This window comes from Marmota monax, unplaced genomic scaffold, assembly GCF_021218885.2.
Source record: "Marmota monax isolate L192 unplaced genomic scaffold, Marmota_monax_Labrador192_F-V1.1 WCK01_AAM20220418_F8-fsc00142, whole genome shotgun sequence".
Lineage (NCBI taxonomy): Eukaryota > Metazoa > Chordata > Mammalia > Rodentia > Sciuridae > Marmota > Marmota monax.
The window spans coordinates 4,428,022-4,450,885 of NW_026692025.1; the positions used below are offsets into that span (position 1 = coordinate 4,428,022).

A 22,864-nucleotide genomic window follows, 5' to 3' on the forward strand; every position below is an offset into this window, starting at 1 on the left:
ACAGAAACATCATTTTATGGTGCAAGACTGTATGTAGCATAAAACTGACCATTTTGATCTTTTAAGTGTATAATTCAGTGGCATCAAGTTCTTTCACAATGTTGTGCAACCATCATCAGTGTCCATCTGCAGAACTTTTCATCTTGCACAACTGAAACTCTGGTCCTTTCATCTGTGAGTGAAACTTGCCTAATATGGGATGAAGGAACAAAGCACCGAAGAAACAGACAGACAGGGGCCTATAGTCCTCTCACTATCTTAGAAACTGTTATTCAAATGGGATTCAGGAGTCAACGAAGTTTCAGGACAGCTGCAGAGGTGGGACTGCACGTGGGATGGGGCGATCTCTTTGGATCTCCCTGTTTTCTGCTTTCAACACCTCAGTATTTTGGATGGGGAGAAACCTTCATTTGTGATGAGTCCTCATCCACAAGAAACAAACAAAAATACACTCTGGAAAACCAGCTATCCATGTGTACAAGAATGAAACTAGGCTGTTATCTCTCACCCTGCACAAAAGATAACTCAAAGTGGATTAAAGACCTAGGAATTAGACCAGAAGCTTAGCAATTGCTAGAAGAAAACACAGGACCAACCAATACTCCAACCTATTGGCACAGACACTAACTTCCTTTAAAATCCCTAAAATTCAAGAAATAAAATCAAGAATTAATAAATGGGATGGCATCAAATTAAAAATCCTACAACACAATAAAACAAGAAAAAGCAGTGTTTGCCATTGTGGGCAAAATAATGAAATTAAATACAATTCAAAGTGTTTCAACTCCTTAGAACAAAGGAGAAACTTTCCTTGGGGGTAGAAGGTGGAGTGCTTTAACCATAATAAGTACAGATCTCTCTCCATTTCCATGGAGACTTAGTTTCAGAATTTCCCTCAGATCCCTAAATCTGCGGATGGTGACAGCCCTTACTTCGAATAATCTCCAGATAAATTATACTAGCAATACAATGTGAATGCTATGCAAATACTTACATTGTATTGTTTAGGGAATAATGAAAAAGAATAAATAAAAAGTTTGTACATGTTCACTATAGATACACATTTAAAAAATATTTTTGATCCAGAGTTAGTTGAATCTGGGACTAGAGAAAGCATAGATATGGACAGCCAACTGTATTCTACCTCCTGCTGTCCCTTTCAAGCTCAAAAATAACCAGGTCAGAGGACACACAGTTAGTTTACAAAGCAGGACCAGATTGTGGGATTTGTCAAACTCCAAGGAACATATCAGGGTCTTCAAGTGGCAGATGACCCCAGCCTGCTGTAAGCAGCTGTGGTTGGATCCTTATCCCTTCCTTCTGCCCACCTAAAGTCATACTGGGGTCACATTTGTCACTCATCATCCACATGGCTCTTAGTGCCTCAGCTATTTGTGCTAGGAGGGAAAACTTGGCCTTGAGCCCAGCCTCAAGATCTTCTGGGGGCCCCAAGGCAAAGGTCCCAGTGTCTGTTGCTCTGTGCCATTTCCCTTCAGGCCTTTCTGCTGGGAGTGTTGGACTTCAGAGGACTAGGTGTGCCAGGGATCAGACAGGCCCATTGGTGAGGGTTGTGAGGGATTTCCCCAAGAGCCTACCTCAGATGAAGCTGCCTGGACCCCACCATAGACACAGCCCCTCAGGGAGGGCAGACGGTGAGATCACTGCCTTCCCAAATGTTGAGCGCTCACTGCTGCCTGAGCTAAGGAGATATGACGCTTCTTGTCAAAGACAGAAAACAGAGCAGACCCAGTAGGAGCTTAATTCAGGCTTCTCCAAGGCAGGCTGGGTTCACCTCTCTCTCTCCTCTCAGAATTTGTCAAAACAACATCATGTGCCTTTTGGTCTACTTCTCTGCAGCTGCCCTCTTCCCCCTGTGCCTCGCGGCCTGCCTCAAGGATCGGATTCCAGGATTTTTTGTTCTTATTCCAACTGGCCACCATCCACATCCCTCCTCCCCATGAAGCCTCACTTGCAGCCCTGCAGATCTGAGCAGGGCTCCAAAGCACGTGCACTGAGGGCCTCTGGCTAGAGGCAGCCCCCTGCTATCCTGCTATCCCTGCTCTCGTGCACTGCAACTTCCATCTCTTTGAAGATCTTGTTTTCCTGTTTAAGTAAATGAAAGTTCTATTCTCCAGTAGCCAATGAACTAAATCCTAACCTTGATTTTTGCAACACACTCAAGAATCTCTTACAGTTTTCAGGTTGAAGGGGTATCAAATCATGGGGACAAAATTCATTTTACCTCACTTTGATTAAAAACAGATATGTCACCCAGTCTGAGGGTAAGGTGGGGCAGATATAGTATTGGAGTAGAACAAACTCACTCTGAGTGTGTCATGAGAGAGATTTAAAAATCCTTCTCTCAGTAATTCCAGGTCCATATCTCTTTACTGTAATTTCAAGTTTCAAGACGCTTTGAAAGTTAAAGTTTATGTTTGTAAATCTGGTCACAAATTTTACTTTGGGCAATATTTGACCTGGACTTCAATATGAATGCTTATCTGCAAAAATAATAAAATGTTTCTCCAGATTCCACTGGAGGGTTGTGTGTATTTGGGATTTACACCATATTACCGTGATCAAGTCTCAAATGGTCTCCACTAGACTGTCATTGGCCACATGGGCTTTAGATCTAAGGCCACAAGCGTACACTGGTCCTGCCTAAGTGTATGCCTGAGTAATTTCATCTTATTTTTTTTGTGGTGCTAGGGATTGAACCCAGGGCCTTGTGCATGCAAGGAAAGCACTCTACCAACTGAGTTATAGCCCCAGTCCCTAATTTCATCTTCTTTATCTTCTCAACACCTTTGTGTTAGAGACTGTTTTTTCCCCATTTGCTGCTGAGGTTCAGGAACATTGCTCAGTGTCTACAACCAGACTGGAAACTACTTCTGTCTGCATCCAGTGCCCTTGTTTAACCTGCCACACTGAACTGCTTTCCTGAAGCCAGACAAGCATTTGCCTTTTACCTGACATGGAAGTGAATGGTTCAGTGAAACTCAATCATTATTTCAACAAGTAAAGTGAAATTCCCCCAAGTTGAGAAATACTAGCCTGCAAATAAGAATGAGATCCTATAAACAACTGAATTTTGCTTTTCTGATTACTGTAGGGTTTGTTTCTCACCTCACATTTAGAAACTATTCTTTTAAAAAAATACGATCCACCTGGGCACAGTGGTGCGCACCTATAATCCCAGTGAAATGGGAGGCTGAGGCAGGAGAATTGCAAGTTTGAGTTCAGCCTCCACAACTCAGTGAGACCCCCAGTAACTAGTGAGGGCTGGGGATTAGCTCAGTAGTAAACTGTCCCTAAGTTCAATGCCCTTGGTTTCAATCCCTCCTATGGTGTTAGGGGTGAGTAGAAAAGCTAAGATTGAGATTCAAACATATCTCCATTGTAACTCAGGAAAAGTGCCCCAAGCTAACAAATGCCATGTAAAGCTGAGTTTGTAGACCTTAAAGTTACTGGGTAAGGTCAAGAGAAGGAAAAGAGGGAACAGGGGGCTGCTTGTGGCATTCTGGCTGAAAGAGAGCCATGTAGAAATTGGAGTGCTAAGGAGAGTTGGGGCAAGAGCAGAGACAGCAAAGTGAACATGGCTCTTTCCTTTTTCTTCCAGCCCTGGGTTTCTTGTGGGGGTGGGGGTGTGGGGGTGGGGGGGGTGTGGGAGTGGGGGAGTGGGGGGGTGGGGGCATGGCCTAGAACAGGAAGGTCCTGCAACTCTTGTCAGCCTCATGGCAGACACAAAGCTGGAGAAAAGTGCTTTTCACATTCTGTCCTGACAAAGTTCCTGGTTTGAGATTCATACCTTAGCCCCAGAAAAACAGATCTGGGGGTTCAAGGTCAAGAGTTAAAAGTCATAGTGGTTATAAAAACCTTTTGCCAAGCCCTTTCCAAAGTACTTCAGATTTCTAAACATTTAATCCTCAAATGACCTCTCATCACACCATTTTGTAGAAGAGGAAACAGGTAAGAAGTGAAGGTAGGAACAGAAAGTTCCAGAGGCAATGCCTCATGCACAGAAGTATGAATGTGGGCTCTGTATCCAGACTCTGTGTTGTTTGACTTGCTGAGTGACTGTGGGTTACCTCTGAGGATTCAAATGATAAAAGGCAAGTGAATCACTGAGTCCCATGTCTAGTCCTTGAGTACAGGCTGACACTGTCTGGGAAGGTAATTCTCCTGACAATATGTCATGTAGGGAGCCCAGACTCTCTCTGCTGTCAGAGGTCTCTGAGCCCCTTTTGGCTTCTAGCCTTAGAGAGCATGGCTGCTTGGTCTTTCTCCTGAAAACATTCTCCAGTCCCATCTGAGTAACCGGTTGGATGTGATTTCCATGATTCCAGGTGATCTGGCTCTGGGACAATGCACCAAGCCTATGAATGTACCCAATTGCAGACAAAACAAAACAACAATGGCTCAAAATGTTAGATGGTGAAATACCTCTAGGATAAGGGCCATGCTTACTACTGAGAATTCCAGAGTCGATGCCACTGCTCCACCAAGATAGCTGCAGAAGTCCATGCAAACAGATAGCAACAGCACTATCATGAAACCAAACCACAGTGTTCCTCAACTGCAGACAAAGGCCTGAGTCCCCAGGTGGTCTGCCCTGTCATGCCTGCTGAGTCAGTCCTCATGCTGCTTACTATGGCCACCCCCCTGGGAGCTCTGCCTTCTGTGTACATAAATGGAATGATCAATTCCCTGGTGTCAAGCACTCTGCTTGGTTAGGCTCCATGAGACCTGGATGAAAAAATTATTTATCTCTAGGGGGCTGCCATGGTCATCCTTGAATAGGAGTTCAGTTCCTCACTGGAGCTTTCCTTGGGTTAGGTCCCTGACCAAGCACTTTAAAGACATCTTCTCCTTGAATGCTGTATAGAAGACGGAGGCCATGTGGGAAATGGAAGCATGAAGGATAGTCAGGAGAATGCTTCCTGATGGCACAGTGCTTGAGCCTTAGGGAACTACAGGAGTTGGACAGGAGAGAAAAGGGATGAAGAAAGAGCTAGGCATGGGGAAGAGCAGGGGTCAAGGCTAAGACTACACAGGGTGGATTAAGATGTTAGTGAAGCAAAGTACAAGGCATAGGCACTGAGTCTAAGAAGGTTGGTGGGGGCCATGCTATGACCCTCTGGGGACTTTTGAGCAAGTGGGAAACATGACCAGGGCAACTCTTAGAAAAGTGGATGGTTCTTTGGGGGAAACTAGTTAAGAGCCAACTGCATAAATTCATATTTTGAATCAAGAGGATCCAAACTTGGGAAAGGATAAAATGATAGAAAAGAGGATCATGACTAACAGTATTCTGGGCAGGCATACATGAGACATGGCCTCTATTGAGCTCTGCCTCCAAGTAGTCATCCTTCACAAAATCTCTCTGGCTGACATCTAATGAAGAGAATATAGACTGGATTATTATAAAGACTATGGCTTCTGACTTGCTGGCACCTCTCTCCTGCCCACTTGGATGAAGCCAGCTACCATGCAGTGAGATGCTCTGTGAAGAGGATATGTGTTAAGGAACTAGTTTGTGAGGAACTGAACACTCAGCCCCATAGCCTGCAAGGAACTACTTCCTGCCAACAACCATGTAAGTGAGCCTGGAAGCAGATCCTTCCTTGTGGAGTCTTGCATGACTGCAGCCTTCTGAGAGACAGTGAGCCAGAAGTCCCAGCTAAGCTGTTCCAGGATTCCTGACCCACAAAAACTGAGCTAATGTACACATGTGGTTCAAAATTGGTGCTTTGGGATAATTTGTTACACAGCAGATGATAACTAGTATAGGCAAAGATCAGAGCAATGACAAGTGGGAAATGTAACGAACACCACCAAGAAAACTGAGCTGCATTTAATGAATGAAAAAACTAGGAGATGAAGGAACAGGAGGGATCAAAAGTAATTTCAAGAAGAGCACAGGTTCTGGAAAAAAGCTTCCTGGCTTTAAGTTCCTGCTCTGCCCCTTGCTATCTGTGTGACTCTGGGCAAGTCATTGCAACTCTCTGAGCCTCAGTTTCTTCATTTGTAAAATGGAGACAGTAAGAGTTAACTACCTTGCTAGTGCCTTTTTCCTTCAGCACCTGCCTCAGTGTCCAACACAGTGATGAATGGAACACTGAAGTTGTTCAGCAAGTGATTGCTAAGGCATTTCTAGAAGGCTTAGTGTTCATCCTTATACCAGCAATCAGTGAAACTTCCTTGCATCCCAAGAAGACCTCACAAGTTCTGCTGCACAGCCAGTGCTGGGGAAGACAGTACATTTCTACACAATGCTGACTTGTCCTCCTCTTGCCTTTCCTTCTCCTGGGAGCTTTGTAAGTACTGCTTTCCTCCCAGGGGAGTTGGGCGACATGAACAGGCACTGAAACCATAACCTTGGCCTCATTAACACTGCTTTACCCACACAGAATTAGATGACTGACATAGACTTTGCCAGAGTCAAGTCCAGCCTCAGAGAGGACAATAGCCTGGATTTGCCCTCCAAAGCCAGGTTTCAATAGCATAAAACATAGTTCTTATTTCACAACAAAGGAACACCACCAGGTGTGAGATCCTCTTACCTGTCTGGGCAGAGCAGGCATGGAATCTGAGGCCACTGATCGCTGAAAGCGCTGGGATTGCTGCATCATCTGCTGCAGTAGGAATGCAGAATGGTCAGGCTGTGGTGGTGGTGGTGGTGGCGGCAGTGGCTGTGGTGGTGGTGGCAGTGGCTGTGGTGGTGGCAGCAGTGGCTGTGGTGGCTGCAGCTGTAAGGTGGCAGTGGCAGTGGAGGAGGCAGTGGCTGAGGAGGCCTGCACTGGTGTGGGCTGCTGCAAGTAGTGAAGCAGGGATTGCTGCCTGGAGGGGGCAGGCATGGAGGGTATCTTCTGGGGGCCTGGCTCAGAAACAAAGTGGGACAATGGCTTGGTGTTGCCAAAGGTAAATGGTTCAGGGGCTTCTGGGCTGGAATTGGTCAGCCCCTGTTGCATGATCATGGTCATGGTTTTGGATGAATTGCTGGTTATGGACTTGAAGATGGCATTTGCTTGCTGCTGTTGCTGCTGCTGCTGCTGCTGCTGCTGCTGCTGTTGCTGCTGCTGCTGCTGCTGCTGACTTAGCTGAGTACTGGTGGGAGGGAGGCTCCTGATCAGAGAGTACTGTGGAGTGAAGGACTGCTGTGGCAAGCCTGGGCTGGAGAGTTTCTCTGGGCGATAGGGTGGGGATGGCCCTGGATTGCTGGTGGGCAGAGCAGACATCAGGTGTCCCTGAGGACTTTTGATTGCAGAGGACACCAGGTTTGCAAGAATGGAGCTCTGTTGGCCAAACTGTGGTTGTTGATTGACAGCCACACTGGGATGCTTCTCAGGAACATAGTGCAAGGTGGGCCCCATAGTGGCACTGCTGCCAGACGTCATGCTGGAGAGTAAGGCATTGGGCGAGGCTTGCACAGTGCTGCCTGAGGAACTGTTGGATGATATGCAGGGTCCCATGAAGCTCTGAGAGCCAAAGGGTGGTGGTGGTAGTGGTGGTGGTGGTGGGTGTGGTGATGGCACCGGACGGTAAGGTGGGGAGATGCCTGTAGGAGGCAGGCCAGACCAGGCGATGCAGGGCCTTGGGTGCTTTGTAGCAGATCCCTGCTTGCTGGCTGCCAATGCTTTCAGCTGGTTGGCATGATGCCACTGCGGCACTGGTAATGGGGGCAAAGTGACAGGGAGCATGGCCTGGGCCTGGTTCTTGGCCTGTGTTGTTGAAGGACTGACTGAGACCATCTGCTTACTGGTGGAAGGAACAGAATGGCTGATCCCAGTGGAGGAGGGCATGATTGGAACTGACACGCCAGTGACTTGGCTGCAACTCGAAGCAAAAGCCTTGCTGGAACAAACGCTCTCCATTTGTGGCATCTGAACTGGAAGCTTGGGAGGCATGCCTACGGTTGCCTGGGGAGGCATGCCTACGGTTGCCTGGGGGGGCATGCCTACGGTTGCCTGGGGGGGCATGCCTACGGTTGCCTGGGGAGGATGTAAGACCAATGGCTCTTCTGGCTTGCTCCCCAGTATATTCTCAAGATCTAATTCAGACGAAGAAGGTTCCTGAATTTTGGTTAACTCTTCCAGCAGATCTTGAAGTTCCTGGTCTTCAGCAGGTGGGCTGTTTTTCTCATAGCAAGGAGCAGAGGGTTCTTTCAGCTCCATTTCTGGGGTTGGTGGCACTCCAAATGGTGGGCCTGTGACACTGCCATTCATGGCATTATTCTCAAGTAGTAATGACTGATTAGGTACTCCCATCACTGCAGAGCTAGGATTCACTGATAACATGGGAACCTGCATCTCTGTACAGAGGGTACTGGGATGGGTACCTGGGCCCATAGAAAGGGTGACATCTTCAAGGCAGGGCCTCTTAACTTTATTAGGGTAACCCCCATCAGCCATGCCTGCAAATTGGTAGTTGTCTCCTTCCTGCCTCCTCTTAAGGGTTCCCTGTGGCTGAAAGAGAAGAAAGAAAGAAAGGGACAGGAAGGGGGAGAGAAAAAATGTTATAAAGGCTTGGCACATTAAAGTTAATGAATAGGAAACCTGCAAGATAAAACATCTCTCAGTCTAAGACTTATAGTTGTCAAAACTATAAAATATAGCCTTTAAAAAAACGACTATAATGCTTGCTTCTTTGTTCTTGTGCTTCATTTCAACAGTCCTGTTACATTTCAAATAATGAGTTATGCTACCTGGATACCAAACAGGATAAAAAGTCACATCAAGGGTATTCTTTGCCCATGTAAAGGGGAGGTCAATAAAACTATGCCAAAACCATTCTATGTACCTGTTGCCAAAGGCAGGCGTTAAAAAGCAAAGGAGAACTGGCTGAATATTTTTAATTCCTACTTGTCTACAGATACCCCTGTCTTGGTTAAATGCATCAAACTGTGGTAATAAACTAAATCTCAATAGGAATGAAGCTGATCTGGGAGTGTTCTTTTGGGCAGCTGTCTAATATATATGGTTTAGAAAAAAGTCTAAGTTTCAGAACATTGTAGTTCTCATTTCATTTATTTTTATTTACATACACACATACATGCACATACAAACACTGCTTATACATGCATAAAACATAACTTTGAAGAACCTATATCCAACCATTTGGAGTAGTCATTTCTTGGGGATTACTGGCAATTCCTTTTCTATTCTCTACACTTCTGTACTGTTTGTTTTTAATGAGAAGAACTTGTAATCCAAGGGGGGAAAACCCACGTATAAGGTTATTTAAATAAGAAATTCCTCTCTGCAGATGCATCCTCAGGTTGGGGAGATATCAAACAACCGGAAAAGGCCCCTCTGTGGGATCTGTACCGTGGGAGAGCTGTTCCCCACGTATAAAAGCACAGCCTTTGGGAACAAAGCAAAACTGCCAGTAATGCAGTATTTCCTACTCTTTCATGGCTTTACACACTTATCAATGGCTCTCATGTTAATAAACTGCCTGTCAACAGGTAAAGGGGGAAAGGGAGTAGGGTGGAGCAGAGCATGTGGGAATAATCAAAATAAGAAAAGGAAGACAGGGACTTGGCAGTCACATGAATGTCAACAGGTGAATAGGTATAGTTCTCTTAAAGCACTTTTTCACATAAGAGCTCCTAATTTCAGCTTTGGAAGTCTGTCTAGGACATACAGTGCTGTTACATTAGATAGAGATATCCCCCCTCTCACCAGCATGATGAAAAGAATCATGGCCCTCATGGCCAGATGAACAAAAATGTAGCTCCCTCAGTGCTGTGAGCCTTAAGGCCATGCTGAACACTCAAATCACTTAGAAACATCCAGATTCCCAGAACCTCTTATCACAAATCAATTGCTTTAATCTCATCCAGGATAGGGCTTGTACACAGTCCCATGGGTGATTCTAAATGCCCCTAGATAAAGGCTCACTTCAGTGCTTCCTTTTTACATGGTTACATGATTTCTTACTCATTTCCATTGTGAGAGGCTGGCTAGGCCTTCCCCATGCCCACTGCCACACTGGCAACTTTGCCAGGTCTCCTGGGCCAATGGGTGCTGTTGCTGAGATTCTACCTGCCCAGGTCACATGTTTTCTACTGAATTCCATGGCTACTGTCTTAAATCAAATACACCAGATCAAGAGAGCTCACTCCTCTGGAAAGACTTCCTTTCCCAATGTCCCCGACCAAGCTTCCAGACCTTTGTAAACAAATCTTCTCATTTTCTAAGTGTGCTGTTTTCCAATCTCTGTGGTCTCAGTGACAGCAAGCTATTAGTTCTAGATATCAGCCATTTCTTACTTCCTTCAGTCCACATATTACACAGATTCCTGCCCTGAGTCTGTGACATAGAGTGAAGCCATAGATGTTGGTAGGATTCCTAGAGAGCAGATCTAAACCCTCTACTTCTACAAAAAACAGAAGGGGCTATAATTTGCATTTGGCCATACAGTCAGTTAAGGGATAAGGATCCTAGACCTCAAATGTCCCAACTTTCAGCCAGAGCCCCTGCAGGTCCTGCATTTGGTGGTAGAAATGAATTAGTTTCTCTCCATACATAGTTGCCTGCAGAGTCCCATTTCATAATCAGGCAGACAAAGCTACCAATGTGATCCCCATGACCTTATAAACATTCATTAAAATGCATTTTGAAGCATGTGATGGCTTCCCCACCCCCTAAGTCATGAGAAAACAAAGGCAATCCTTCTGATTGGGGCTAAGTTCAGCTGTGAAGTCAACATTATTTCTGGTTCTGTCTGAACAATGACATATGGCAATGCTTCCCTCTCTACATTTTTAGTTCAGAATGACAAAAAGGACAAAAATTTCTTAGAAAAAGGAATAGAGTATAAGAATACAGTCCAGGCTCATGAAATGGAATAAGCAAAATAAAGAACATAACTTATGAGCAATACTCTTTCCAAATATGCCTGGCAGGCTGTTTTAAATGCTTAATTTTGGACTCTCTTGCTGAAAGTTTCACATAGATACCAACAAAAGGCCAGGAAGAGGTATGCACAGCTCCTATTGGATAGGAAGGTAAAAGGTCAAAGGTATCAGGGAGCCTCATTCTCCCCCTGTTCCCCACAGAGGACACTGAGCACTTAGGCTTTTGTGTAAGATTATTAAGAAGGTAAAAATTGCCTGTGGCTTGTTTAGTCTCCTCTTTCTCCTCATTGTCTCCACTGTTTTAGCTCAGGGCAATTTGCTTGCTGGTTCTTCTGGTCTCTCCTACAAGTACATCTGAGTATCAACAACTTTATTTTCAGTACTATGACACTTCCCCCCAATGAGTTTCCAGGCACTTGATGTTGGCCAAACAGACTAGATTTCCAGCCTTCTGAGGATAAGGATATTTCCCCAGCAGATCTGCTCAGAAGAAAGTAACGAAAATGTAGGCCCAGAATAGATAAGACAATGGTGCATCATGACTGGGTTTATGGGGGGGGGGGGATGAGCATATGAGAATATGCCTGGATATATACATGGGCTCAGATGAATATCCATTTTAAATGCCTATATTTGGGCATATATGTCATTTTCATGTTTGTTTTTCAGTGGAATGTTCCAAAACACTGACACTGAAGTTTATGTAGGACAACAGGATTATCAGCATTTCCAGAACTGCAACACATGAGGCTCTGGACAATCAGGGTATTTGGTATCAGCAGGGAGCCTTGAATGCTGACTGTCTTCAACAGGAGTCAGTGATGTCTCAACCTTGACCTACCAATGGGGGATTTCCTGATGCCCCCAACTTTCCTTGAGCTAGCAGAAACTACATGTTCAGCACCAGATGCAGGTAGAGGCTCCTAGTTCCTACAATGAGAACAGGATGCTTCATTTTCTTCAGATGAGGGCCCGGTGACAAGATGCATTGTCTCAGGGCCACCCAGTCATACGCATACGCAGTCCAGGCCAATGGCAGCAGGGCAACCCCAGTAGGCATTGGACCAACACACTGACTCCATGTGTGCTTTCTGACAAGTCCCACTCCAGTTGCTGTGGGCTCCTCTGTCATACACAGTGCATTCAGCAAGGGGATCAACCGAAGGCTACAAATTGTATAGAGCCTCCTGCCTGCAGACCCCAACCATCTGCTATTAGGAAAATATAACTGAGGCACAATCAGGTCACACAGTGAATGAATGAAGAAAATATCTCTTTCTGAAATGCTCTAAAGAGGTGGAAGAGGGGTGAGGAAGGAAGTGCTCCTCCAAGTGCCTGGGCAGTTCTTACAAATGCCGGACTTCCCTTCATTTGGTGAGTGACGAAACCAGTAGAAAACACCCATAAGGGGCTGGGATTGTGGCTCAGTGGTAGAGAGCTCACCTAGCATGCACAAGGCACTGGGTTCGATCCTCAGCACCACATAAATGTAAAATAAACATATTGTATCCACCTAAAACTTAGGAATAAGTATATTAAAAAAAATACCCATAAGCTGTAATGCTTAGACACCATGCAAAGCAGAGAGGCCCAGATATTCCATAAACTAGTGGGCTGTGAAATCCCATAATTATGCTGTAAATATTTCTTTTCTTTTAATTTTTTTCTAGTTGTAGATGGGCACAATGCCTTTATCATTTTTATTTATTTTTATGTGGTGCTGAGGATCGAACCCAGAGCCTCACACATGCTAAGCAAGCACTCTACCGCTGAGCTACAGCTCTAGGCCTGCTATAAATATTTTTAGGCTGCCCTGGGCTATGATGGACCCTGTCCCCAGCTTTCTATATGTCTACCTAGAGCCCATGTGCAGATGAGCCATCCAGGCAGGCTAAGAGTGTAGACTTGCATTCAGAGACCTACCCAGGGAGTGGAGGGCAGCCATACCAACAGTCTCAACTCATTTGGTGGGCCCTGCTTTCATGCCATACAACACTATTTGAGGCCTCAGATTTGGCTGATGAATATATATCAGATGGGGAGCACTTATCTCCACCTCCCTTGCTCCCTGGATACTCAGGCCTTCCTCTCACAAGTGTCACCTTCTTGGCTGTGTCTTTAAATGCAGGATCCTTTAGGCAGTGGAAGGCTCCTTGCTGATGGTGATTTGACAGCTGGGGAAGCCCCTGGGTTGATCCCTGAAGGTATGAGAGGATTTTTAGAGGGGCTACTGGTACATTTCAGCGATATAATATAATGCTGGGTAGAGCTACGCTGCCACAATAAGGAGCCATTAGTTAGAATGGTTTAAGCTATGTAAAAATCATGCAACACATGGGGTAGCCAAACACATTATCCAGAGCATTTCTAAGAATGGTTGTGATTGGGTAAATGAAGTAGCACCAGCTCTTCTTACAGCAAGACCCTACCAGCCTTGCCTCCATGCCCCAGTTCCCCTCATGACCCAACTCACGCCAGGATGGCACATTAAAATTACTTTTGCAATAGCAGTTCTTGGGCCTATCTCCACACTGTTGCTTAGACTTCAAAGGATCATCCTAACCCAAGGAGTTTTATGGCTGAATAATATCCCATCATATGGGATATTAAAATGGCCACATTTTTTATGTACCTATTCATCAATTGATGGATATCTGGATTGTTTCTCCCTTTTGGCTATTACGACTAGTGCTGCCATGAACATCTGTATGCAGTTTTTGTTGAATATCTGCTTTGGTTGTTTGGGGAGTGGAATGGCTGGGTTCTAGGGTTTAACTCTTAACTTTCTGAGGAACCACCAAACTGTTTTCCATAATCTAAGTCCTCTTTGAAATGTCCACCATTTGTGGGGGTTGGAGGTCTCATGAAAAGGGAAAGCAGTAGAGTACGGGAAAGGGATCAGAGGGAGGGCAGAGGGAAGGGAATGGGGAAATATTAGGAAATGACATTGCCCACATTATATTGTTATAGTCTATACATGTATGAATATGCAACAATAAATTCCACCATTATGTGTAATTATAATGCCCCGATAAAAATATGGGGGGAATGTCCACTATTGTAACTAGATGAAAATGTGGCAGAGAGGGCTAAGCCTCAAAGTCAACTTCCAGGCTGGCAAAAGGAAACCTCTATTTTGGTAGTCTGAGATGGAATCCAGGGCCTCCACATGCTAGGCAAGTGCTCTCCCACTGAGCTACATCCCCCTAGCTTCTGCAACTTCTTTAGAGAAGCACCTATTTGCTCCTGCTGCCTTGCACTGCCCACGGCCTCTGACAGAACCAGAGTTTGATGTAGGCAACACTTTTCCTGTCTCCAGGCTGAATGAAGATATCCACCATTCTAACACCAAACAGACAGAGAGCCAAGAGAGAAAAGCATGGTCAGATCAGGCAACTAGAAAACTGGTTCTGATTTGTCATCTAAATCACATTTAGCTTTCTGATCTAAAATTGCATCATGGGTAAGGTTTAACAGAAGCCTAGAATCCTATGGCAGAGTTTGTGAGGACCCGTGGGTCACTGCCATTTGAGTTGGAGAGGTTGTTGTATTCCCATTCCAACTGAAATGAGCCATCTAGCCTGGATTGCATTTACTTTGAGGCAAGAAGCCTCTTTAAAGGCATGGTCCTCCAGAAGCCTGTTCTGCTGTACCTACTCCTCAACCTCCTGGCTCCTTTAGCCCAACTCCACATCTGGAATCCTGTTAAGGCAAGCTGATCATATGTTCCCCATCTATTCAACCAAGTAGAACACCACTCTAGAATTATCTCTGGCCACCACCTGGTCAGAAACAGCAAGATATGTGTCTGCACAAGTAAACAGCAGAGCCTGCCTGAGCAGGGAATACATGCCTAGGAGTCAAGTTCTGCATTTTTATGTGCACACAGGAGGTGGCTCCTATACCAAAGCCTTTCCAAGGATGTGGGGGATTTGTGATGTTTATTCCAATTACACAAGCACTCAAGCAGTAGTCATGAGGGATCTATATAGACTCCCAACATATTGGACTGTTTTTGAACTTCAGCTGCAATTCTTGGTGTTATCAACCACAGACCTTTGTAAGATTATAGCCTCTGTCAGTGGAAAATGGACTTTCTCATTCATTGGTTCAAACAGCAATTGTAGGATATAGTCATGGTTTTACTTCAGATCCTTGTTTTTCACATGGGTAAACTGAGGCTCAGAGAGGCCAAGCAATTTCTTCAAGTAGTACAATTAAGTTGGTGGCAGAGCAGAGCTTGACACTCAAAACTTCAGAGTGCAGATCAGAAACAGTGTACCAAGAATCCAGATGTGCATGGCACTAGATGTATGGACACTTTGGAAGAAAGTCAGCCTACCCAAGGTGACCTAGAGGTTATGCTTGGACACTGAGGAAAAGGCACGTAATTTCAGTAACATAAAATCTGCTGTTTTCCACAAAACTACAACTATCTTATATTTGATAAAGGGGCTAAAAGCATGCAATGGAGGAAGGATAGCATCTTCAACAAATGGTGCTGGGAAAACTGGAAATCCATATGCAACAAAATGAAACTGAATCCCTTTCTCTCGCCATGCACAAAAGTGAATTCAAAATGGATCAAGGAACTTGATATCAAATCAGAGACGCGCCGTCTGATGGAAGAAAAAGTTGGCTACGATCTACAGTCGGTGGGGTCGGGCTCCAAATTCCTCAATAGGACACCCATAGCACAAAAGTTAATAACTAGAATCAACAAATGGGACTTACTCAAACTAAGAAGTTTTTTCTCAGCAAAAGAAACAATAAGAGAGGTAAATAGGGAGCCTACATCCTGGGAACAAATCTTTACTCCTCACACTTCAGATAGAGCCCTAATATCCAGAGTATACAAAGAACTCAAAAAATTAGACAATAAGAGAACAAACAACCCAATCAACAAATGGGCCAAGGACCTGAACAGACACTTCACAGAGGAGGACATACAGTCAATCAACAAGTACATGAAAAAATGCTCAACATCTCTAGCTGTCAGAGAAATGCAAATCAAAACCACCCTAAGATACCATCTCACTCCAGTAAGATTGGCAGCCATTAGGAAGTCAAACAACAACAAGTGCTGGCGAGGATGTGGGGAAAAGGGTACACTTGTACATTGCTGGTGGGACTGCAGATTGGTGCAGCCAATTTGGAAAGCAGTATGGAGATTTCTTGGAAAGCTGGGAATGGAGCCACCATTTGACCCAGCTATTCCCCTTCTTGGTCTATTCCCTAAAGACCTAAAAAGAGCATGCTACAGGGACACTGCTACATCGATGTTCATAGCAGCACAGTTCACAATAGCAAGACTGTGGAACCAACCTAGATGCCCTTCAATAGACGAATGGATAAAAAAAATGTGGCATTTATACACAATGGAGTATTACTCTGCATTAAAAAATGACAAAATCATAGAATTTACAGGGAAATGGATGGCATTAGAGCAGATTATGCTAAGTGAAGCTAGCCAATCCCTAAAAAACAAATGCCAAATATCTTCTTTGATATAAGGAGAGTAACTAAGAACAGAGTAGGGACGAAGAACAGGAGAAGAAGATTAACATTTAACAGGCATGAGAGGTGGGAGGGAAAGGGAGAGAGAAGGTAAATTGCACGGTAATGGAAGGAGACCCTCAGGGTTATACAGTGGAGGGGGTAGAGAGAGAGGAGGGGAGGGGAGGGGAGAGGTGGGGAGGGGGGAGGGTGGATGATGGGAAAGGCAGCGGAGCACAACAGACACTAGTATGGCAATTTGTAAATCAATGGATGTGTAACTGATGTGAATCTGCAATCTGTGTATGGGGTGAAGGTGGGAGTTCATAACCCACTAGAATCAAAGTGTGGAATATGATATGTCAAGAAATTTGTAATGTTTTGAACAACCCACAATAAAAAATTAAAAAAAAAAAAAAAAAAATCTGCTGTTCAGTCTCAGTCATAGCATTTCAATTTGGCTGTAAGGACTGTTGTACTTGCCCTAGGATTTTCCAAGTTACACATCACAGGAGAGTGCCAGATAGCAGCAGCCTTAAACAAGGAAGCTCCTCCTGCAGTTTTTAGTATGAACATTAAGGTAGTTTGGCTACTAGGAATTTGCTGATCTTCGAGGGCCCAAACATTTGCCTAAAAAGCCCTTTATCTTCCCTCAGGTACCAGGTGCATTGTTATTGACCTGACTGAACTGCCAAATACTCCATGCATATTAAAAGTGTTGTAGACAAATGGAGGATCTGATCAAATAAAGAAACTTCTGGACATCAAATTCCAATTGCTGAACTTAGCAGTGTGGGATGGTGAGAGTGCTGCAGATAGGTCTTGAACCCTCAGTCTGCTGAAACCATGGCTCTTATTTGTAGAGACCTCAAGCAAATCTTTTTTTTTTTTAGTTGCAGATGGACATAATACCTTTATTTTATTTTATTTATTTATATGTAGTGCTGAGGATTGAACCCAGGGCCTCACACGTGTGAGGCAAGCACTCTACCACTGAGCCTCAGCCCCAGTCCCTCAAGCAAATAATTTTGAGCCTGTTTTCTTACCAACAAAATGGGGAGAGTGAAGCTACTTTACCATTTGTTATAAGGATTATATGAGCTTAGAAATGTAAAGTTAGCATAGTGCCTGGTGTGATGTAGATACCAAATAAATATTATCTCTCTTTCTACTCCTGAAAATGCAAACACATTCCTGGTGGTCCTAAAATAGCTGTTAACATGGCTTACTCAGCAACATTTGCCATTCAGGGCAGATCTGTCTTTAGTCATTGGCTGAGCTCCTGAACAGCTGTGTGCAAGGCTAACTTTTGTAAACCAAATCATAATAAAATGCAACAAGAATTTGCCACTGAAAGGAAATCCTCAGTATATACTTTATGAAGTGAAAGATCCCTCACCTAAATTTATTGTTTTTTTAAGAGTATACATTAGGGGATATCACCCTTTCTTAGAGTCAACTTTAATTCAATGTTCATCACAAATACATGATGTTCCACAGCCCCAAAGCACACAATAAGAAGAGTAGGTTACATATTGAAAATAATGACAATTAAAACATGTATTTAATATACTATATATGGACTGTATCTGTAATTGCATAATTGAGTGTCCTTTTGTGTGCGTGTGTGTGTGTGTGTGTGTGTGTGTGTGATAGAGAGAGAGAGAGAGAGAGAGAGAGAGAGAGAGAGAGAGAGAGAGAAAGAGAGAGAGAGAGAGAAAGAGAGAGATGCTGGTGCTGGTGGTAGAGTTGCTTGACGTGATAGAAGTGGGCAGAGGTGGTGATAGTGGTGATGGTAGTGGCGGGGAGTAGAGGTAAGTAGTAGAGATGGTGGAGGTGATATAGGTAATGGTGATGGTGGTAGTGGTACAGGTGTGAACAAGTAAGTGGCAGAGTTGATGGGTAATTGAGCTGGTAGTCATGGTGGTCAAAACATGATGATATACTGGTATGAGGGTGGAGGTGCTCCTACAGGATATTAATTTCTTGTTATAGCACTCTGTAAGAAGCTCCACTGACTGGGCCTGAGGAAGAAGACTCATTTTGAATGTGTTATTAACAGAGATCTCAAAACAGCCTGTCTCCTTGCAGTCATTCATACTTAATTTTTCCTTATCTGGGAAATTGAAGCTGAATTACTCGGGAAACACAGGAGATTCGTGTTTGTTAACATGATGCCAGTAAAATAATTTTATGTCAGATTTAACTACAGGAAGGGGCAAAGCAATTTAAGTTCCTTAGATGTCATGTGATAAAAAAATAAAGAGTGGTTAGCTACTGTACACTTAGCTGTGTGAAGCCATTTATTCAGAAAGCAGGTGTTGGGTGTTCGTGTTTGTAGACTGACTTCCTGGAGGAATTTTATCTAGGCCAAGTCCATTGTTCCAAACCCTAAAGGCTTTACTTGAGGGAAGATGAGAGGCAAGAAAATGTTTAGGTCGTCTTCTGATAGTCACACAGCAGCCCTAACACTAGACTTCAGCACCTGAAGCTTGTTCTAGAAAAGAAGCAGCTAGAGTGGCACTGAGCTTCCCTCCACCAGAGATGGAGACTTTTAAAAATGCAAGGCAAGGCTGCTGAGGGGCCCAGAAGAGACCTCCACCAAAATGAGCATGTGCCAGGGAAGAGAAGTGTCAACAACAGAGGAGCTGGAATTCTAGTGGGGCAAACAGTAGAACAACAGGAACAAAACCAGAGTGAGCAGCATTGAAAAAATAGTGATGTGATCGAGAGTGGGTGGGGGTCCTCTAAGGAGGAGACTTTTAAGTGAAGGTCTAATGCAGAAAGGAGCAGGCAGAGAAGCACAGGGACAACACACTCCAGGCAAGAGCACAGCATGTGGAAAGGCCCTGGCCCTGGAGGGAAGGCTCTTGGTCTGTTGTGGTGATGAGCAGGCGGCCAGCGTGCCTGGCACACAGTGAGCTGGAGAAGTAGCCAGGAGCTCACAGAGGGCCTTGCAGGCCATGGGAAGGGGGCTGGATGATATTCTGTTTGCAGTGTGAAACCATGGGGGGGAGTGGTGAAGCTGCAGAAAGATCAGTTCGATGTTTGTGAAACCTCTCTGGATGCCAAAGGGGGAGAAATGAATGTTATAGGAAGAAAAAGGAACAGCTGCAGATGTAAGAACTCCCAAGGAGGATGGGATTGACAGCGTGGGGTCTGGGCCAGCTGCAGTACGGTGGCATGGGGTGGAGGGGATGGAGAAGAAGCACGTGGGGAGACATAAGGTCCTATGATTTTACCTCAAGTGAGTAGTGAGGACAGTGCCCACGTATTGGGGGCAACAAAGGCCTCAGGGAAACTGGTACCACATGCCCAGTGACCTGGATCAGGCTTGGCAAACTTTTCCTGGAAAGGCCCAGATAGTGACTGTCTGAGGCTTTGCAGGCCATGTGGTCCCAGTTGTGAACTCGTTGGTAAATAGTATGCCAAGGACTGGAGCCACGCACTAACTCAACTGCATTAACCAAAGCAGCTTATGTGCTGCATGGAGTTCCCAGTCCACAGTGTGTGAGCCGAGCCTCTTCCCCCTGGGAAATAAGGTATTTCCGAAGTGCCCTCACTGCACTGCAGGGGAACATGCAGGCCCATTGTTCATAGAAGGGTTGGATAAGCAACCTTTTTGGAACTGAAAAACTTAAACATTTCCACTACAGTGCGACCATTTCTGAACCGTGTTATGCAGCAGTCCAAAATGGTATGCTTCACCTACACTAATGATACTTATTATTGTGCAACTGTTGGCCAGTGTTCCAAGGGAAACACCCTCTCCTCCCAGATCCCCTCCGGCTTTGCTCTTACAGCCTTTGTCCACTGTTGGACAATTTGCATATTTTCTAGGGGATTAAAGCACACCCTCTTCCCTTGGGCCTCAGTGGTCTCTCTAATAGGCCTTGGTTTCTACCTTCCCCCACAATGCCAGTTGCTCTGACCAACCTCCAGGCCCCTGTGATGGGCCTATGCACCTTTCAACCCCACAACATGCTCTATGAAGGTCAGACTGTTTCCTACTCATCTCTTTACCCCTAAAGCACATAGCCTTCCTGACAGGGCTCAGCTGGCATCTTCAGATTAGAATTACCCATTGGAGCAAATGGTGTTCTGTAGATTATCCTGTTCTGTTCCAGTGTAAGGCTTCCAGACAACCACTTTTCAGGGTGTCAGACAAAGGCAAGCCTGTGCCAAAGGGGCAGGAGGCACCAATGAGGTAGGGAACGACAGAAGCAGCCAGGCCTTGGGTTTGGGCCCTCAGTGGTCAAGTCCACTGGCTCAACGATCATGTCTGCCTTCCTAACTTTGGAATCTAGGGGATGATCATCTATGAGAAGGGAGGAGGGAGATGAGAAGGAAGGGGGAGGATGGGAGGGAGGGAAAGGAACAAGGGGAGGAGATTTTTTGACACATTATTCTGTATCTACTGCAGAAATCAAAATATGTAGCCCAAACCTGAGAAGTATACACCCCCACCCCCATCCTGTCATTGCCAGAAGTGTGGAATGAAATCCCCCCAGGGCAGTTTAGGATCCGTATATCTAACTGTAAAAGGGAGACATTGAGTTCTCCACCAGGGAATTTTCAGTGAAAGCAAGAGGTGTCTGCCTGCATAGGTCAGCCCACAGTTTGGGTACCACAGGCTCATACTCCCAGGACATGTCCCCTAGAAGGCAGTGGAACCTGAGTCCAGCTTGGCTGTGCGATTCTGTCACCCTTGCCCTGAGGGGAGTCCAACAACATCCCCTCCTCTCCCTGGGACAGTTCTTCCTCCAGACACCTGTTACCTTGGGTCTAATATCAAGGAAACTGGGGGAAGGAACTAGGTAGGAATGCAGACAAGGCCAGCGTGGGCTTCTGGAAGTTCAGAAATAGGCTCCCAGATGCCAGTGGAAGCCAGCTGCCAAATGGAGCTCCCCTTCCAGCATCCTCCCCCTCCAACAGACTGCAATTAATTTGCAGGTCACCGGTTTGCTGAGTTGGGTTACCCAGGCAGGACCCAGATGCCAAGCCCAGTGGTGTCCTGCAAGCTGACCGGTGCTCAGCCCTTGAGGAAGAGATCTGTCTGCAGGCAAGGCTCTGCCTGGTTTCCCGCCCTGGTGGGGTGTCTGTAACAGGAAAGGGCCCATTGCTGCAAGAGTAGGAGGAGGGAGCAAAGGGAGGGAACAGCTGCGTGCTCCATGGGGAGGATCCCCAAAATAGCAAGGCACAAGCGCACTTTGGGCCTTGACCCAGAATGCTCAAAACTGCACCATACATCCAACTCTCCTCAGTGCAGTGGGGCTGCTGATGAGGCTGTGGTATCCTCAGGGGTCCTCTGTGTTCCTACCTGAGTGCCAAGGACACATTCCTTTTTGCCCTTCTGATGGAAGAACAATTCTGAGGCAATGCCATTCTCTGATCACTAGAACAAGTGCTAAGAGCAGTCCTACCCTGTGTGCTTTACAATGCAAGTACATCTGTGTCCTGCTTCATCATCCCTGAGACATTCACATAGAGAGCAAAATTATAGGCCTACTTCGCTGATGTGCAGACTGAGGTCCAGAGGCTCACCTAAGTGCTTAGTAAATGGCAGAGACTGCTGCTTCCTTGATGAGATGGTCCCTGGGATCACCTGGGTTTTGGAAGTGAGGCCATACACATGAAATCCCCTCTCTATGGGTCAGTCATGTACCCACAGCATACCCACAGCCCGTGTGAATCTGGGCTAATGGCAAGGACCCCAATCCCTGAACCTGGTCCTCCTTCCCATACTTCTAAGTGTCATTCCAGTTCCTAGGTGGCTGTCCCCCTATCCCTATGGGATCCTCATTTCTGGTTTTCTGCCAAGCTGGACAGTGAGTCATGCTGGTCACAAGGCTCCAGGGAGCTAATAGGTAAAGATACTTTACCTGTTTATGGGATGAAAGCTCCAGGAAAGGGGGCTCTCTTTTCTCCACTGGTCTAGCCTGAGCACCCAGAGTTGTGCATGGCCTGCAAAAGGTCCCACAGATATGAGTCCCTAACTGGGGAATGGGAGGCAGTTAAGTGGGAGGAGATTTGAAGGCAGGCAGGGCAACTGGGTTTGAGACATGAATTTACAACTTTTCATCTGTGTGACACTGGAAAAGTCCTTGTCTTTACCTGAACCTCTGTCTCCTCTTTGATGAAATGAAAATAGCAATCCCTGTGTCACAGGAGTAAATGAGGTGATACACACAAAGTACCTTGCACAAGAGAGTCACTCAACCATTCTCTCCTCCAGGTTGCACCACAAACTTCAGAATAGTATAGCTTTGTTCCCAAGGAGGGAAGGCTGAATAATTTGCTCCTAGACTGTGAACTCCTGGATTTTAGGGAGGGTATTTGTTCAAGGTCTCACAAAGAGCTTGTCACACTAATAGGATATAGTCTGAGATCTGCTTCCTGAGTCCAGTGCTCATTTGCAAGCAAAAGCATGTGACTCCATGTGCCCATGGCAGATGGGCAGAAATCTTGAACCAGATCACACACTATAGGAAGAGGGGAATACAGCAC

General features: G+C 45.4%; 1 protein-coding gene across 1 annotated transcript in view; it reads right to left on the reverse strand.

Moving 5' to 3' along the window:
- Mamld1 (mastermind like domain containing 1) overlaps nucleotides 1-22,864 on the reverse strand; it is a 102,172-nt gene that overhangs the window by 25,471 nt on the left and 53,837 nt on the right. Inside the window, exon 3 of the mRNA XM_046453601.2 lies at nucleotides 6,564-8,465. Within this exon, the coding sequence (XP_046309557.1) occupies nucleotides 6,564-8,465 (1,902 nt within the window). The remainder of the gene's footprint in view (nucleotides 1-6,563; nucleotides 8,466-22,864) is intronic.